The following is a 19,408-nucleotide window of genomic DNA, read 5'->3' on the forward strand; positions in this document are numbered from 1 at the left end:
TTTAGGATTAGAGACCGTTGGATGCTGCTGTTTTGAGCATTGCAATATATTTATTTTCACTGTTATTTATTTATGATTATCTTTAGGCTCAGCAAATGCTGTCTGCTGTTGCTGTCTTTTTTTCTTTAGTTAATACTGAGAGCACTGCTGTTTTGTTAGGGCTTTTTCTTTAAAAACAATTAAAAAATGTCGATGGTGAAATGGTGTGTTCAGTTAACAAGGAAAAAAATGGAAATAAATTCTGTCAGAAAATAGTGGATTAAGGGCTTGAAAGGGGACCCTACAATTGATGTACTGATGGGCCTGAAAAGGGGTATGTAAAATAATTTTAGAACAAAAAAAAACAGGCATGTCCAGATTGGACAAGTGAAAAATGTATTCAGAGTAAATTGCCAAACTCACTTGTCCATGGACAAGTACTCTCTAAAAACGTTTTCTTACACTGAGTTAGGCTGGGGCTCCACATTTGCTAAGAGGGGTCAATAGAGTTTTCCATCCACCCTGTCTTATGGACGAAGGGAAAGATTATTACTGTGACCCCCAGGGCGTCTTGTTGATAGTAGGCTATTGCAGGATTACGGAGTATTGGGACAATTACTAAGAGCAATCCACTTCCTGTATAACTGGAGTGACAGCTGAGTCCATATCCTCAGAGGTCGATCTGCCAGGGTCGTGCCTCGTCTTCCAGCAGCAGGAATAAGAGTCGTCAGGTTTAAGGTCATGGTTCTCTGGGGACAACAGATTGTTCACCAGAGTGGGAAATAATAGAAAGAAGGAACAATATTTTTGGATAGCGACAGATGATTGAGATACAGCTTCGATCCGACAACAAATATCCTACTATCCTTTCAGAAATGTGTAAAGTTAGGAACAAATATTGTGATGGATCTTTTATGTTAATTTGAGTATTGTCTCAATTGTGATTTTATTTTTGTTCATTCAGAGATTCTTACTCAGTGCCAAAGGACGCTCAAATTAAACCTGGAGAAAAAAATTGAGAAAATCATAAAAACGGGTAATTCAAGACCTCTAAATGAAATCTACACAGAGATCCACATCACCATGGGAGAAACTACAGCTGAGGAGCATGAGGTCAGACAGATTGAAACAGCATCCAGGAAACCAGACAGACCAGAAACAATCATCAGACAAGAAGAACTCTTTAAAGCCTCACCTGGAAGAGATGCACCAATCAGAGTGATGACAAAGGGAGTGGCTGGCATCGGGAAAACAGTCTTAACACAGAAGTTCACTCTGGACTGGGCTGAAGGCAAAGCCAACCAGGACATCCAGTTCATATTTCCATTACCTTTCAGAGATCTGAATAGGCTGAAGAAAAATTACAGCTTGGTGGAACTTGTTCATCACTTCTTCGCTGAAACCAGAAACGCAGGAATCTGCAGGTTTGATCAGTTCCCGGTTGTGTTCATCTTTGACGGTCTGGATGAGTGTCGACTTCCTCTGGACTTCCACAACAATGAGATCCTGACTGATGTCACAGAGTCCACCTCAGTGGATCGGCTGCTGACAAACCTCATCAGGGGGAAGCTGCTTCCCTCTGCTCGCCTCTGGATAACCACACGACCTGCAGCAGCCAATCAGATCCCTCCTGAGTGTGTGGACATGGTGACAGAGGTCCGAGGGTTCACTGACCCACAGAAGGAGAATTACTTCAGGAAGAGATTCAGAGATAAGAAGCTGGCCAGCACCATCATCTCCCACATCAAGACCTCAAGAAGCCTCCACATCATGTGCCACATCCCAATCTTCTGCTGGATCTCTGCTTCAGTTCTGGAGAAAGTGTTGAAAACCAGAGAGGGAGGAGAGCTGCCCAAGACCCTGACTGAGATGTACATCCACTTCCTGGTGATTCTATCCAAAGTGAGGAACGTCAAGTATCATGGAAAAAGGGAGACAGATTCCTGGAGTCCAGAGAGCAGGAAGATGATGGAGGCTCTGGGAAAACTGGCCTTTGAGCAGCTGCAGAAAGGCAACCTGATCTTCTATGAGTCCGACCTGACAGACTGTGGCATCGATATCACAGAAGCCTCAGTGTACTCAGGAGTGTTCACACAGGTCTTTAGAGAGGAGAGTGAACTGTACACGGACACAGTGTTCTGCTTCGTCCATCTGAGCGTTCAGGAGTTTCTGGCTGCTCTTCATGTCCATCTCACCTTCATCAACTCTGGAGTCAACCTGCTGGCAGAAGAACCAACAACCTCCTGGCTGCCTAAAGTCTTCAGACCTCAACCCACACTAACACATCTCTACCAGAGTGCTGTGGACAAGGCCTTACAGAGTACAAATGGACACCTGGACTTGTTCCTTCGTTTCCTCCTGGGTCTTTCACTGCAGACCAATCAGAAACTCCTACATGGCCTGCTGACAGAAACAGGAAGTAGCTCAGAGATCGACCAGAAAACAGTTGAGTACATCAAGAAGAAGATAAGAAAGAACCCGTCTCCGGAGAGAAGCATCAACCTGTTCCACTGTCTGAATGAACTTAATGATGGTTCTCTAGAGGAGCAGATCCAACAGTACCTGAGTTCAGGAAGTCTCTCCACAGATAAACTGTCTCCTGCTGAGTGGTCAGCTCTGGTCTTCATCTTACTGTCATCAGGAAAATATCTGGACGTCTTTGACCTGAAGAAATACTCTGCTTCAGAGAAGGCTCTTCTGAGGCTGCTGCCAGTGGTCAAAGCCTCCAGGAAAGCTCTGTAAGTGGAGATACAAACAACATTGATCAGTTTTAAAAATGATAAATAAAATAAATTGTGTTCATTGCTAATCCTTCCCCAGGCTGAGTGGCTGTAAGCTGTCAAAGAGAAGCTGTGAAGCTCTGTCCTCAGTCCTCAGCTCCCAGTCCTCTAGTCTGAGAGAGCTGGACCTGAGTAACAACGAGCTGCAGAATTCAGGAGTGAAGCGGCTGTCTGCTGGACTGGAGAGTCCACACTGTGAACTGGAGACTCTCAGGTCAGACCACAGGTTTTTTTGTTGTTGATAGTTTTAATTTAAAACCTGCTCATCCAGCTTCAGGTTCATGTTAATAAAGTTGGTCAACATCTGTATCTTCATGCTGACATAATCAAAACACTGAGTTTACTGTATTCCCTGGTTCCAGTCTCTCAGGCTGTATGGTTACAGAGGAAGGCTGTGTTTCTCTGGCTTCAGCTCTGAGCTCCAACCCCTCCCATCTGAGAGAGCTGGACCTGAGTAACAACGACCTGCAGGATTCAGGAGTGAAGCTGCTGTCTGCTGGACTGGAGAGTCCTCACTGTGAACTGGAGACTCTCAGGTCAGACCACAGGTTTTTTTGTTGTTGATAGTTTTAATTTAAAACCTGCTCATCCAGCTTCAGGTTCATGTTAATAAAGTTGGTCAACATCTGTATCTTCATGCTGACATAATCAAAACACTGAGTTTACTGTATTCCCTGGTTCCAGTCTCTCAGGCTGTATGGTTACAGAGGAAGGCTGTGTTTCTCTGGCTTCAGCTCTGAGCTCCAACCCCTCCCATCTGAGAGAGCTGGACCTGAGCTATAATCATCCAGGAGACTCAGGAGAGAAGCTGCTGTCTGCTGGACGTGAGGATCCACTCTGGAGACTGGAGACACTCAGGTATGGACAGACAGACTGAACGTGTCTCTAATATCTCAAATGTCATGTTCTTCCTCTCATTTATGACACAGTTGTTGAAATTATATTTCATTGAGTTTTTACACCCAGTTTGGATAGTTCTGACTTTGTTTTCGGCTAACGGCTAACAGAGCTAAACTCACATTATGTGTTATAATTGTATCTTGATTATTTACTGGCCTGCTTTGGCCGATGATCAGCATATTACCTAGTCGCTGATGGGAAAACGAGATTTACTTTTTGTGATTCTTTATTACGTAAACTTATGATCGACACGTCCAGGTGCGCATCCTTTTTTCTCCTCATAATGCCATCATGAACATCACATTCATGTTGATATCAGCAGGAGGAGAGCTGGTAAACTAAGCCATTAGCTGTTAGCCGTTGACTGTAAGCAGGTAGCTGTTAGCAGGTAGCTGTTAGCAGGTAGCTGTTAGCCGTTGACTGTAAGCAGGTAGCTGTTAGCAGGTAGCTGTTAGCAGGTAGCTGTTAGCCGTTGACTGTAAGCAGGTAGCTGTTAGCAGGTAGCTGTTAGCCGTTGACTGTAAGCAGGTAGCTGTTAGCAGTTAGCTGTTAGCAGTTGAATGTGTACAGGATGCCTCGCTGCACATTATCACACTTATTACACGGCTACATGATAAACAAACTAACTACTAAGACTCCTCGATATGAATTCAGATGATTTTATTGACTTGAAAATGATGGTCATGGTTCCGGTGACGTCACCATACCGAATGGCAGCTTCTCCCCCAGTAAGAGATTAATTTCGCCTCGTTTATTTGCCAAATAAGAAATGTCTCTGTAAAATTAGAAATAGTTAACGGGGCGAAATTGGGAGGAAAGGACGGACAAAAGAAAAACATTGGCTCAGAGTCTACCAACGAAGAAAATACAACGAACAACTCGCCTGCACAGGTCGATGATGAGGAAGCTAGCGCAGAGCCGCACGTGGCTAGCTTAGCTAAAGTTCTGGAGGAGATACGGGACTTTCGCAAAGACACAAAACAACAAATAAACAAAATGAAATCCGACCTTACCAACGTCAACGTTAAAATAGAGGAGGCAGAAATGAGAATTGAAAACGTGGAAGGTGCTGAGCAAGATGATAAAGGTAATGAATCAGCAAGAAAATAAACTGACTGACCAAGAAGGAAGATCCCGACGGGAGAATATAAGGATTTATAAAGTCCCAGAGGGAGCGGAGGGGTCATCTATGGTTGACTTGGTGAAGAGTTTACTACAAGAGGCACTTGAGATCCCCCCCGCCACGGAGCTCGGCATTGAAAGAGCGCACCGGGCTCTCGTCCCGAGGGCCTCCGGAGACAGGGAGGACAAGCAGCGTCAAGAATGATCAAGTTTCTCCGATACTCAACTAAAGACGATATTATACGCAAGCCATGACTGCTGTACCAGACTGCTGTGGAAGCATCCTGAGACGTGAAGGACAGAGGACTGCCGTCACCGTGATCACACCGAGAGAGAGGCTGAGCAGCTGTCTGCCTGGGAGACGCTGGGAGGAGAGGAGCGAGGGAGGAATATCAGGGAGAAACTTCCTTCAGGAGACAAGTCCCATCCACCTGAAGATATTAGGAATACATACCCATTGATATGGCACACAAAATCCATCAAGTATTTGGGCATTAACATCCCTAAAGATCTTTCAACATTATTCGAATGCAATTTCCTACCTGGAGAGAACATAATGAAGGAAGATATAGCAAGATGGAACCTAATTCCTTTCTTTAATATTTCTTCAAGAATTGAATGGGTTAAAAAAGATATACTACCTAGATTATTATATCTATTCCAAACCCTACCTAAAGAGATCAACCAAAGTCAATGTAATGAATGAGATAAAATGATATCAAGATATATATGGCAAGGTAAAAGACAGAGGGTTCGTCTCAAACCTTTACACCTGGCCAAAGAAGAAGGGGGATGGGGTTTACCCTCTCTCAGAGATTACTATTTCACAACACAGATAAGAACAATGATATGCTGGAGTAACCCAGCATATGATGCTCAATGGAAACATATAGAACAGAAGGTGTACTCCAATACAGGCAATTATAGCTGACAATAACAACATTATTATTATTATTATTATTATTATTGAAAATCCATGGGTGAAATGTTCTCTTAAAATGTGGAAAACTATTATAAAAGAATATAAATTGGAGAATGATAGTATCTTTCTCAAATGGTGTGCATATGACTCAGATTTCATGCCTAACAGATTGGATACTAGATTTAGGGACTGGGCTCTAAAAGGTCTAACAGCTCTGTGCAAGCTGATGAAAGGGGGAGCATTGCTCAGTTTGGATACCCTCAAAGAGAAATACACTTTGGAGAAACAGGACTTTTATGGATATCTTCAGGTACGGCATTATGTTCATTTGAAAGTGGAAAAAGTGTCAGAGGCAAGTGTAGGTTTGATAGAAATGTTTAGGAAAGCGTATAACGCAGATGTTAACGGTAGAACCGTATCATGTGTATACCAAGGATTGACAAATCTTAAAAAACACTCACTTACATAATAAAGAAGATGGAGCAGGAAGGAGGGATACATATATCTGGAGAAGAATGGGTAACAATGTGGAGATATCAATGGAAATGTACCAGCTGGCAGAACTGGAGGGAATATACCTGGAAGAACCTGATAGGATATTTTATTCCGCCCTCTCAGAAGTCCCACTATGATAGGACCCCCCCCTATATGTTGGAGGAACTGTGGTGACCAGAATGCAAACCACTTCCATGTATTCTGGGACTGTCCAGGTATCAAAGACTACTGGAAGGAGATACACAACGCCTTACAAGACATTTTCAAAGACATAATACCTCTAGAGATCAAGATGTTATACTTTAGGAATTTGAGAAAGGACAAATACTTCTTGAACATTCTGCTGAAAAGGCATTAACCAGGAAGTGGTTATCGAAGCATAGCCCGACTCTAAATGGATGGATGGACATCTCAATGGATATTTATAATATAGAAAAGATAACAGCATCTGTCAATCATACATTGGTCAATTTACTCCAACCTGTGAGAAGTGGACTCACTTTGTAAAGCCCTAAAGGCCTGACTTAGTTTCCACAGATCCAGAACTCTGCTGGAAAGAAATGTCTACTCCCTAATTGTTCACTGTTGTTCTATTTTATTTTCATTTCTTTCTTTATGTCTTTCTCCTCTGTGCTTTTTGTGTCATCATGTGTATATTGCTGAAAAGAGCTATGAACAGATGTATGTCCTTCATGTAAAGATGCAATGTACAATATGCTGTGACAATGTTTGACACTAAACGCCAACAAAAAGTAAATTAGAATAAAAAAGCTTGCTCTAAGAAAGTAACCTCTGTTCCACGAGGTACCAGCAGCTAGGACTCATGTTGGATAGAACATCATCCTGACTGTGTTTCTTCCTCCAGGCTGGACCATGGTGGAGAGCAGAGGTTAAAACCAGGTGTGAGGAAGTGTAAGTGTGGATCAGTCAGCTTCTCTCTAAAGACAAAGATGATGGAGGTGCTATTTATTCATTAAAACATGACTGGCATGCATCGCCTTTAAACTCTATAATAATAATAATACATGACACTTATATAGCGCTATTATAGAAAGGATCACTAACAGAGAGTAAAGCCTTCAGGTGGGTCCAGGGGCCTCATTTATAAAGCCTTGCGTGCGGCACGTCCTACGCCGGTTTCCCTTTATAAATCACAATTAACTCGAAATGCGGCGCAGCTTTTGCGAGCTTCACGTAACGCCCATATTTGCCTATAAATAGTCAAAGAAACGCCCCGTATTAATATTCATTCTGACTGACTGCAGAAGAAGATCGCAGGGAATGAGGACAGAACAGCTAAAAAAGACATTTCACACCGAGTCAGATTTTGGTTCTTTTGGGGAGGTGGAGATAAATCACATTGTTTGGTGGATGCAGTTTGAACCAGAGTAGCAGCATGGAGGTCGGATCGTCACCAAAATAAATAAATAAGTGGTCCGAAAAAAGTTAATGACAAAAAAAATACACATAACCTTCCTCGGTCAGTGTGTCAGAGTGTTTGTACCGGGGACAGGAGACCTATCTGGTGGTTTGTGTTCCAGCTGTCAATCAGCTGTGCGCTGCGTCTCCACTGCAGCCTGTGCGTCTCAATCCCCCGCAGCAACTCTATCCACAATAATCCATAAATGAGAGGTAACATTTTATTTATGGTATTATTTGAGAGAGAGAGAGAGAGAGAGAGAGAGAGAGAGAGAGAGAGAGAGAGAGAGAGAGAGAGAGAGAGAGAGAGAGAGAGAGAGAGAGAGAGATCAGAGTGTTACCCCTTAGATCAGGTCTCTAGTGATGGTGTGCTCAAAGTGATTGAAGCATGTCACTTGAACATGTGCAGCTGGAGTCTTTCAGCAACTGGGTCAGAACCTGCTGAACTAGCTGCATCACCTTTAAACTTTATAATAATAATACATGACTCTTATAGAGCGCTGTTATAGAAAGATCACTAACAGAGAGGAAAGCCTTCAGGTGAGTCTGGTGATAAACTGCTGTCTGTGTCTCTCCTCAGATTCCTGTGGACTCACCCTGGACTCAAACACAGCAGAGAGATACCTCAAACTGTCTGAGGACAACAGGAAGGTGACAGGTGTGAGAGAGGATCAGCCATATCCTGATCATCCAGAGAGGTTTGAGTTCTGGTCTCAGCTGATGTGCAGAGAAGCTCTGACTGGTCGCTGTTACTGGGAGGTCGAGTGGAGAGGAAGGGGGGTTCGTATAGCAGTGACTTACAGAGGAATCAGCAGGGGAGGAGGCGGAGGGGAATGTAGGTTTGGATGGAATGATCAGTCCTGGAGACTGAAGTGCTATGATGAAGGTTACTCTGTCAGGCACAATGAGAGAGTAACAAGCATCTCCTCCTCCTCCTCCTCCTCCTCCTCCTCCTCTCGTAGAGTAGCAGTGTATCTGGATCATCCTGCTGGCTCTCTCTCCTTCTACAGAGTCTCCTCTGACACACTGACCCACCTCCACACCTTCAGAACCACATTCACTGAACCTCTCTATGCTGGGTTTCGGTTAGTGTCAGATGGCTTCTCCTCAGCGTCTCTGTGTCCTCTGTAGGAGGAGACCACTTCCTGTCCTGGGTTTAAGGGTTGCTGTTTTAAATCTGGCTCACTGATTGTGTCTTTACTGTCAGAAGTGTTTTTATCAGAGAGGCTTTCATTGGGTGATGAATCTCTCCTTATCAGTTCAGTTATAAGTTGGACAGATGAATCAAAAGGTCAATGATTGTTGATTCTTGAAAATGCTTTAAGAAACTCAACAGCCTTCATCTCAGCTCTCCAGAGGGTTTACTTTATTGAGTTAGCAGCTCATTCCTTCAAACAGAAACTTCAGAGTGATTATAATGAGAGCAGATAGAAAGAAAGGTGGGCACACATGAATACCGTGATATATATTTGTACATATATATCGAAGTAGTACAATATATGACAAGTTTAATCTGTGGGCCATATCTCATTATACTGTCTGAATTAGCTGAGGGCCCAAAGTGTTGTTTAATGTTTAATAAAATGGCGGCTATGTCAACTGTTGAAGAAAGGAAGAAAATGGAACAATGTATTTTATTATATAAAGCTTAAATATGTTAAAAACTGTGTTAAACTCTGAATGCCATAGTCATGTATCGTATAGTTTAACGCTTTAGCAATATAAACAGGATGTATAACAGAAATCCTTACATGGGTACTTGTAAAGACCTATGTAGCAAAGTACGCACTTCCTCTTTCCAGGAGATGGACATCTGTTATGCACTTCCTTGCGGGAAGTGAACATTTAACCATAAAGCAACAAAGAAGGACACCTGATGTGACAAACCACGTGAACAAAGAGGATATAAGGAGACTGAAGAACATTTGAACTCAGTTCCTCTTGAACTCAGTTCTTCTTGCAGAAGACTGAAGAACCCCCGATACTAACTAGTAGTGGGGCAAACCTAGACGGAGCAGATATCATCTATATCTGAGCTAAACGCAGTTCATTATAGTGTGTGGTGTTATAACTTGTGAAACTTTAAATAAAACGACCTGTTCACACTTGTGAGAGGAAACTAAAGTTCACGTAGCCCTTCTGATTATTGCTGGATAAGTGACGAATGAGACGGAAATGTAACCTGTTCCCATGAACATCCTGCATTCAAACCTCACTGAAGTTCAAGTGTTGAGGTATTTAAGTACTCTAGTGTTAGCTGAGCATTCAATTGTTCCCTATTATATATATATATATATATTTATATATATATATTTATATATATATATACATATATATGTATATATATATATGTTTCTGGATTATTAGCCCTGCTGCATTTATTGCATATATTACTGTATTCTCCCAGAATGTGAATGGACTTTCTTGTTATTGGAACCAAAACACATTTCTTTAATGTATTTCTAATGATCAAAGTTCTAGCCCACCTTTGAACAAATAAAACATCAGATCAAAAGTGAAGCATTGATGCCTGAGCTGGACCCATGTTATCCTCACCATTTTGTTTATCTTCCTGCACATGATGAACTCATACTCTGTGTTTTCATTTCACTGTGAATTGAGTTTGTCCTCAGCAGTCTCTTGCTCCACCGTCACTACATATATATATATATATATATATACATACATACATACATACGTATATATATATATATATATATATATATATATATACATACATACATACGTATATATATATATATATATATATATATATATATGTATATATATATATGTATATATATAAATATATATATATATATGTATATATATACATATATATACATATGTATATATATGTATATATATACATATATATACATATGTATATATATACATATATATATATATATACACATTACCTTTAGTCTGTGTTTCCAGTTCTTTCATCAGTAGTTTTAGCTAACAAGTACAAGATCTGAGTACTTCTACTTTTACTCAAGTACAAGATCTGAGTACTTCTACTTTTACTCAAGTACAATATCTGAGTACTTCTACTGTTACTAAAGTACAAGATGTGAGTACTTCTACTTTTACTCAAGTACAAGATGTGAGTACTTCTACTGTTACTAAAGTACAATATCTGAATATTTCTACTTTTACTCAAGTACCAGATCTGAGTACTTCTACTTTTACTCAAGTACAATATCTGAGTACTTCTACTGTTACTAAAGTACAAGATGTGAGTACTTCTACTTTTACTCAAGTACAAGATGTGAGTACTTCTACTGTTACTAAAGTACAAGATCTGAGTACTTCTACTTTTACTCAAGTACAAGATCTGAGTACTTCTACTTTTACTCAAGTACAATATCTGAGTACTTCTACTGTTACTAAAGTACAAGATCTGAGTACTTCTACTTTTACTCAAGTACAATATCTGAGTACTTCTACTTTTACTCAAGTACAAGATCTGAGTACTTCTACTTTTACTCAAGTACAAGATGTGAGTACTTCTACTTTTACTCAAGTACAAGATGTGAGTACTTCTACTGTTACTAAAGTACAATATCTGAATATTTCTACTGTTACTCAAGTACAAGATCTGAGTACTTCTACTTTTACTCAAGTACAATATCTGAGTACTTCTACTTTTACTCAAGTACAAGATCTGAGTACTTCTACTTTTACTCAAGTACAAGATGTGAGTACTTCTACTTTTACTCAAGTACAAGATGTGAGTACTTCTACTGTTACTAAAGTACAATATCTGAGTACTTCTACTGTTACTAAAGTACCAGACCTGAGTACTTCTTCCACCTCTGTTCATCGCTCAGGTGGAAATCACAGAAAAGACTTGAGGAGAAAACAGAGCTTGGACTACCATCTAGTGGACAAACAGAAAACTACACCCACACACTTAGAGCCCAACAGCTGACTGTGAGTTACTGGAAATAAAGTACATTTTCTGTAAGTATTGTGCAGTTTTGAAGTACCTGAGTATTACCTATTATTATTATCTTCTGTATACTGATTTAATCATTTACATGGTTGTACTTTTCACACTTTGCAGATTCTAACTTATAATACCCGCTGTAATCAACTAAAGAAATAATTATATTTTATTATACATACAAATATATCCACTAAGTAATCCACACACGTTAGAAAGAGTATTTAATGTACATTTTTAAAGTGTAATTTCATCATTTCTGTGAAGATTTTGAATCATCCGTTTCAAAGAGAGAATCATCAGTGGTGCAGGAATGAGTCCTAAACCCTGAAATGAGTCAGCATGTTACCACTTCCTGTCCCCTGGTCTGGAAGTCAATGGTCTTCTGAATGTGTTTTTGGTTGTTAGTCTGAACTAAGGTGTGTGGTGAGTAGATTCCTCACTGCTGAACTAAACGTGTGAGTTTGTTTGACACAGAGATTATTTTCTGCAATAATCCAAAACTCCCACGGAGGAATCCCATTGGAGCAGGGAGATGCTGCCTTCAGGGACCAGCACAGGAACACCACATCCCTGCAGCTCTCTGTATTCCAGCCGGTGGTTCTGGTGGGGATTGGATCAGCTGGCCAGCCGGTCCCTCAGGTATCCAGAGGAGTGTGTGTCCTGCAGCAGAGCCTTGCTGACGTCCAGAAGGTTCTGTTGGTAGGCCAGTCTGTAGCGGCTGAACACGTGCTCACAGTGAGAGAGCAGGCGGCGAGCATTAGAGACACTGCAGGGAGCCCCGTCCAGCCTGAACACACACACACACACACACACACACACACACACACACACACACACACACACACACACACACACACACACACACACACACACACACACACACACACACACACACACACACACACACACACACACACACACACACACACACACACACACACACACACACACACACACACACACACACACACACACACACACACACACACACACACACACACACACACACACACACACACACACACACACACACACACACACACACACACACACACACACACACACGTGTCAAATGAATGCGGTGCACGTAAATATGAAATACTCATGCAAAGTACAAGTACCTCAAAGTAATACAGAATTCTTGATGGACTCCACCTCTGCTTCAAAGTATGCTTCACCATTTGTTTATTCAGTAAAGACACTAACTATCTCTGTCCCTGTCCACTGAGTATTATTCACAGCGATGCGTCATGCAGCCTCCCTCCGGTCACAGTCTTTGTTTCTATTCTATTTGTATTTACTTGCACTATTTGATCTGTTTCATGTCCTATATGTTGCTCTCTTGGAGGAGCCGGTGACCTCAGATGGCCATTGTCATATCTAAACTGTAGCTCTGCACGAATGATAATAAAGCCTTGAGTCTTGTTCTTTGCGGTGGGCACGGCGTTACGATGTCTTACTTTTTGAAGATGTCCTCGAACAGGGCGGAGGTGAGGGGGCGGAGGCGTTTGAAGTCCTCCAGGTAAACAAAGTCTCCGCTCAGGATCACCTTCTGGAACAAAATGTGAGGCCAGTCCGGACTGTAGCCGTACGCCTCGGCCACCACCAAAACCTGAGGGACGAGAACACAGGATGAGAGACGCTGGATCAGGACCAGAGGTGGGAAGTAGAGGAGTACAAATACTGCATTACTGGACTTAAGTACATGTTTCTGGTATCAGTACTTTACTCCACTACTTATTTTTCTGACCACTTTTTACTTTGACTTCTTACATGTAGAACACAAATACCTGTACTTTCTACTTCTTACATGTTGAACCCAAATACCTGTACTTTCTACTTCTTACATGTTGAACCCAAATACCTGTACTTTCTACTTCTTACATGTTGAACCCAAATACCTGTACTTTCTACTTCTTACATTTTGAACACAAATACCTGTACTTTCTACTTCTTACATGTTGAACCCTAATACCTGTACTTTCTACTTCTTACATTTTGAACACAAATACCTGTACTTTCTACTTCTTACACTTTGAACACAATTACTTGTACTTTCTACTTCTTACATGTTGAACCCAAATACCTGTACTTTCTACTTCTTACATGTTGAACACAAATACCTGTACTTTCTACTTCTTACATGTTGAACCCAAATACCTGTACTTTCTACTTCTTACATTTTGAACACAAATACCTGTACTTTCTACTTCTTACATTTTGAACACAAATACCTGTACTTTCTACTTCTTACATGTTGAACACAAATACCTGTACTTTCTACTTCTTACATGTTGAACATAAATACCTGTACTTTCTACTTCTTACATGTTGAACACAAATACCTGTACTTTCTACTTCTTACATGTTGAACCCAAATACCTGTATACTTTCTACTTCTTACATGTTGAACACAAATACCTGTACTTTATACTTCTTACATGTTGAACCCAAATACCTGTATACTTTCTACTTCTTACATGTTGAACACAAATACCTGTACTTTCTACTTCTCACATGTTGAACACAAATACCTGTACTTTCTACTTCTTACATGTTGAACCCAAATACCTGTACTTTCTACTTCTTACATGTTGAACCCAAATACCTGTACTTTCTACTTCTTACATGTTGAACCCAAATACCTGTACTTTCTACTTCTTACATGTTGAACCCAAATACCTGTACTTTCTACTTCTTACATGTTGAACACAAATACCTGTACTTTCTACTTCTTACATTTTGAACACAAATACCTGTACTTTCTACTTCTTACATGTTGAACCCTAATACCTGTACTTTCTACTTCTTACATTTTGAACACAAATACCTGTACTTTCTACTTCTTACATGTTGAACCCAAATACCTGTACTTTCTACTTCTTACATGTAGAACACAAATACCTGTACTTTCTTCTACTTACATGTTGAACACAAATACCTGTACTTTCTACTTCTTACATTTTGAACACAAATACCTGTACTTTATACTTCTTACACTTTGAACACAATTACTTGTACTTTCTACTTCTTACATGTTGAACCCAAATACCTGTACTTTCTACTTCTTACATGTTGAACACAAATACCTGTACTTTCTACTTCTTACATTTTGAACACAAATACCTGTACTTTCTACTTCTTACATGTTGAACACAAATACCTGTACTTTCTACTTCTTACATGTTGAACACAAATACCTGTACTTTCTACTTCTTACATTTTGAACCCAAATACCTGTACTTTCTACTTCTTACATGTTGAACACAAATACCTGTACTTTCTACTTCTTACATGTTGAACCCAAATACCTGTACTTTCTACTTCTTACATGTTGAACACAAATACCTGTACTTTCTACTTCTTACATTTTCCAAACAGGCTGGTTCCTTTAGTTTGAATGTGTGTTTGGTGGCGTGATCATTATTAGTGCGAATGCTGTGCCACAGCCTTCCACTATAGTACTTCAATTTTTCTTTATTCTTCCCCTTATTATTTCAGCCAATACTTTGGCACTCCATAACTTCAGCTTATTTTCAGCTACAGAAACCATTCAAATATCAAACTATTCAGCCTGTTCAGGAATCGATGGGAAACCTTCAACTTTTTAAAAATATTTTATACTTTTTGAAATATTCAGCTTTTTAAACTCTTTTTTTAACATGGAAGTCAATGGGATACCTTCAAATCCTCTTTTCCTACACCTTGCGCCAAATGCTACTCCTTCCACATACTTTCAGCTAGACACTTCATTCCAACTTTCAAATGATCACAACACCTTCAGCTATTCAAACTTGACTTTTATTTTTGATATCTTTTACACTTCTTGAGATAATTAACTTTGTTTGGAGCTTGGTAAAGAGGAAAACCTCTCCTAGGTTGGAAAATTTAAAAAAATTAAGCAGAAATATTAAACAAAATGCCTCTTGAGGGCATGAAGAGACAACAAGTCCACCTAGTTCCCAATTGATTCCCATGTTAAATCTTTCCGGAACTTTCTTCAGAACAGAGAGAAGTACACTTTAGACAAACTGCTCCCATCTCCACATTTTACACACAAAACCAAAAAAAACAAAATATATCAGTTCATTGGGGTTCCCTGATGCTCACGGTCTGGTCATTTTTTGATAGGAGCCATGGTTTTTGAACAGGTGGCAAAATTGTCAGATACAAACCTCAATGCATTCTTAATGGGACTCAGTGCTGCAGTGGGTAAATTGGTTTACACACACAGGTGTTTGTAAACATTTCTTTCTCTCTCTCTCTCTCTCTCTCTCTCTCTCTCTCTGTCTCTCTCTCTCTCAGACACATCAAGAGAAGATAGGGCGATCAAGAGGAGAGAGAGTGGGCGATCAAGAGGAGAGAGAGAGGGCGATCAAGAGAAGAGAGAGAGAGGGCGATCAAGAGGAGAGAGAGTGGGCGATCAAGAGGAGAGAGAGAGGGCGATCAAGAGGAGAGAGAGGGCAATCAAGAGAAGAGAGAGAGAGGGCGATCAAGAGAAGAGAGAGAGTGGGCGATCAAGAGGAGAGAGAGAGGGCGATCAAGAGGAGAGAGAGAGGGCGATCGAGAGAGGGTGATAGAAGAGTGATAGGGTGATCAAGAGGAGAGGAGGGCAATCAAGAGAAGCGAGAGAGAGCGATCAAGAGGAGAGAGAGAGGGCGATCAAGAGGAGAGAGAGAGGGCGATCAAGAGGAGAGAGAGAGAGAGGGCGATCAAGAGGAGAGAGAGAGAGGGCGATCAAGAGAAGAGAGAGAGAGGGGGATCAAGAGGAGAGAGAGAGGGCGAGCAAGAGAAGAGAGAGAGGGCGATCAAGAGAAGAGAGAGAGGGTGATCAAGAGGAGAGAGAGAGGGCGATCAAGAGGAGAGAGAGAGAGGGCGATCAAGAGAAGAGAGAGGGCAATCAAGAGAAGAGAGAGGGCGAGCAAGAGAAGAGAGAGAGAAGAGAGAGAGGGTGATCAAGAGAAGAGAGAGAGGGCGATAGAAGATTGAGAGGGTGATCAAGAGAAGAGAGAGGGCGATCAAGAGAAGAGAGAGAGTAATGTAACCTCCTAATGTAATGTATTACTCCTATGAAAATGTTCAAAAAGTGCTCAAACTTCACATGTGTGCTAACAGTCCAGCCGTGAAGACATCTACGGGACAGTTTTGAGATTTCTTCAAATGCCGTTGCCATGGCAACACAATGCTCACCATGAAACACGGTTTTCTCATAACTTCAGTGAAAAGGATCGAAATGGCCCAAAACTTCACAGGTTTGGTAACGATGCAGCCATCAACACATCTAAGCGTATTATGGGGTGTCATCAAATGCCGTTGCCATCGCGACAGATCATTCACCATCAAGTTAGTTCAAAAGTTTGCAGTTCAAATATTCTGCTGCTTTCCCAAGCCTTTTTACTTTCTTTTCTCATCTTAAGGCGAGACACCCCAGGTGAATAGGGTACTTTTTTTAACTTAAAGATATCAGCTAGAAATTTTTCCAGTTAATTACTTACAATAAGGCAATTGTTTTTTGTATTACAAGATTTCTGAAATAGCATGTTTAAATATGCAAATGAACCATTATCTCATGAAATATGCGCATATTTTAACACATTTCAGGAACCGAAATCTGAACTTTGGATAAAGCCAGGATCAAAATGATTCTTTCATTTTGTAGTCATATTGGTATCTAAGGTTTTTACAGAAGGGATTTTGGATATCTCTTTGTATCACTCCATAAATCAGAAAATACTGTCAACAGCCCTAAAATATCAATTTTCACCATGTTTTTAGGTATAAAATGTTATATAATTCAGGCTATGAATTATATATGACCAAACCCTTCTGTAAAAGCCTTCATAATATTGATAGGAATATAACTGGAAGGTTTGGTGTATGTAACTCAGAGTCGGAGAAAAAACTCATTTTGAGAAAACGACCTTTAAAGATTGCAGTGTGACGCTAGCTAAACCCTCCTGTTATCTGGATGATAGCTTGCGCATCGACGCACTCCGTGAAGGTATTTCATGTTCGGGGTCATTTGTTTTTTGTATAACCTTGCTTTGTGCAAGTGACAATTGTTGTCGTCTTCTCTGTGAACGTTTTTTTCGCCGTTATTTTGCCATTTTCAGATTTAAATTTCTAGCGGAAAGCTAACCTGGAAGTGCTTTAGCACACCGCGTGACGCATCTGAACGAATCACGTTGTCAGAAATTGACACCAGCCAATGAGATTTCGTTTCTTGGTTTAGACCCCTTTGCACTTTCACGATTGGTTGCTGATACAAAGGAAATGACCATATTTGGATCCGATGAGATTGTGCAGGAGAAACGGAGCTTTCCAACGATACCTCTGATGACATGGTGCAAACAGCGGTCGCGGTACTTTATGTTGCGTTAGAATGCTAACTTTTGGTGAATTTAGGAGAAATCTACAGACGCAAATAGACAAACTATAGTAAAATAAACACTTAAATGTGTATTTTGTACGTTTTCCTTCCAAAAGCCTGAAAGAAAACATGTTATGGAATCAAAATAGCACAAAATCTCAAAATTGACCAGTGCAGGAAAAACGATGTTTTTGCCTGCCGTGTCTCGCCTTAATACAAATTCATTCACTACTACTTACATCTGATATTTAACTCATTCAGCCTATTTTCAGCTGCAGAAACCATTCAACTATTACATTATTCAGCTATTTCAGGACATCAAGGCTATGCATGTTTTTTTAAACCTTTTCTTTTAAATATTAAGCTTTTTCTGCATTTTTGTAGCTAAAAGCAGCTACCATTCAGCTAATAACATATTCAGCTTTTTCTGCATTTTCAGCTAAATTCATTCACAGTTTACAGCATTCGCACGCATTTTCTGCAGGAAATGCATTTTCTAGTTATTTAGAGTCATTGCGTGCCTATTGATTTGAACACGATCCGTGTATCCATCATTTCCTGGTCTTCTCTAAAGAAGAGGGACCAATGAAAACGTTGTCATGTTGCCGTTGTTCAGCATGGAAACATTCATTAGCTAACAATGACATTATTGTTCTATTCATATAAAGGGAGGTCAGGTACTCTTTAAAACAGCTGCTAGTTATGGGTACTTTTTACTGAAGTACATTTCAAAGCCCTCTTTACTTTGACTTGAGGAAAGAAGTTTAGTCAGTACTTCTACTTTTACCAGAGTATCTTTTTTTAAATCCACTAAGTTAGAAAGACTCTTTAATGTACATTTTTAAAGCGTAATTTCCTCATTTCTGTGAAGCTTTTGATCAGTGAATCATCTGTATCAAAGTCATCAGGGATACACAGGGATTTGAGCCTTTGCAGACCATTTACATGCACTAACATCTATAGAACACACTACAGGAGAGGGAGAAGCGAAAAGCAGAATAGGGCCTCTTTAAGGCGCGTCAGCAGGACTCTTTTTGTTCTAGAACTACAACAGGCCTCTGACTGACACACACACACACACACACACACTACCTGGTAGCAGCTCGGCAGCGCGGTGACGGCGCTCAGCAGCTCCGGAGGCTGCAGGTTGACGAGCTGCAGGTCTGAGTCCTGCTTCAGGAAGTGAAGCTGCAGAGCCACAAGCTTCGCTGTCCGCACGCAGCGAGTCGCCTGACGCACACACGAGTCCTGACACACACACACACACACACACACACACACACACACACACACACACACACACACACACACACACACACACACACACACACACACACACACACACACACACACACACACACACACACACACACACACACACACACACACACACACACACACACACACACACACACACACACACACACACACACACACACACACACACACACACACACACACACACA

At 40.7% G+C, this 19,408-nt stretch overlaps 2 protein-coding genes across 6 annotated transcripts in view; one reads left to right on the forward strand and one right to left on the reverse strand.

Annotated features, from left to right (window-relative positions):
* Nucleotides 1-9,741, forward strand: part of LOC117479876 (NLR family CARD domain-containing protein 3-like) — a 76,388-nt gene extending 66,647 nt beyond the window's left edge. For all 5 annotated transcript variants that reach the window (XM_034126982.1, XM_034126984.1, XM_034126985.1 and 2 more), the window contains 6 exons: nucleotides 944-2,717; nucleotides 2,800-2,973; nucleotides 3,122-3,295; nucleotides 3,444-3,617; nucleotides 7,064-7,110; nucleotides 8,198-9,741. In XM_034126982.1, the coding sequence (XP_033982873.1) occupies nucleotides 944-2,717; nucleotides 2,800-2,973; nucleotides 3,122-3,295; nucleotides 3,444-3,617; nucleotides 7,064-7,110; nucleotides 8,198-8,748 (2,894 nt within the window). In that variant the 3' untranslated portion in view covers nucleotides 8,749-9,741. The remainder of the gene's footprint in view (nucleotides 1-943; nucleotides 2,718-2,799; nucleotides 2,974-3,121; nucleotides 3,296-3,443; nucleotides 3,618-7,063; nucleotides 7,111-8,197) is intronic.
* Nucleotides 9,742-11,776: 2,035 nt separating this feature from the next.
* LOC117479881 (spatacsin-like) overlaps nucleotides 11,777-19,408 on the reverse strand; it is a 53,379-nt gene continuing 45,747 nt past the window's right edge. Inside the window, 3 exon segments of the mRNA XM_034126989.1 lie at nucleotides 11,777-12,359; nucleotides 13,033-13,184; nucleotides 19,035-19,190. Coding sequence (XP_033982880.1) covers nucleotides 12,188-12,359; nucleotides 13,033-13,184; nucleotides 19,035-19,190 — 480 coding nt within the window. The 3' untranslated portion in view covers nucleotides 11,777-12,187.

This window comes from Trematomus bernacchii, unplaced genomic scaffold (genome assembly GCF_902827165.1).
Source record: "Trematomus bernacchii unplaced genomic scaffold, fTreBer1.1, whole genome shotgun sequence".
In the NCBI taxonomy this organism is placed as follows: domain Eukaryota; kingdom Metazoa; phylum Chordata; class Actinopteri; order Perciformes; family Nototheniidae; genus Trematomus; species Trematomus bernacchii.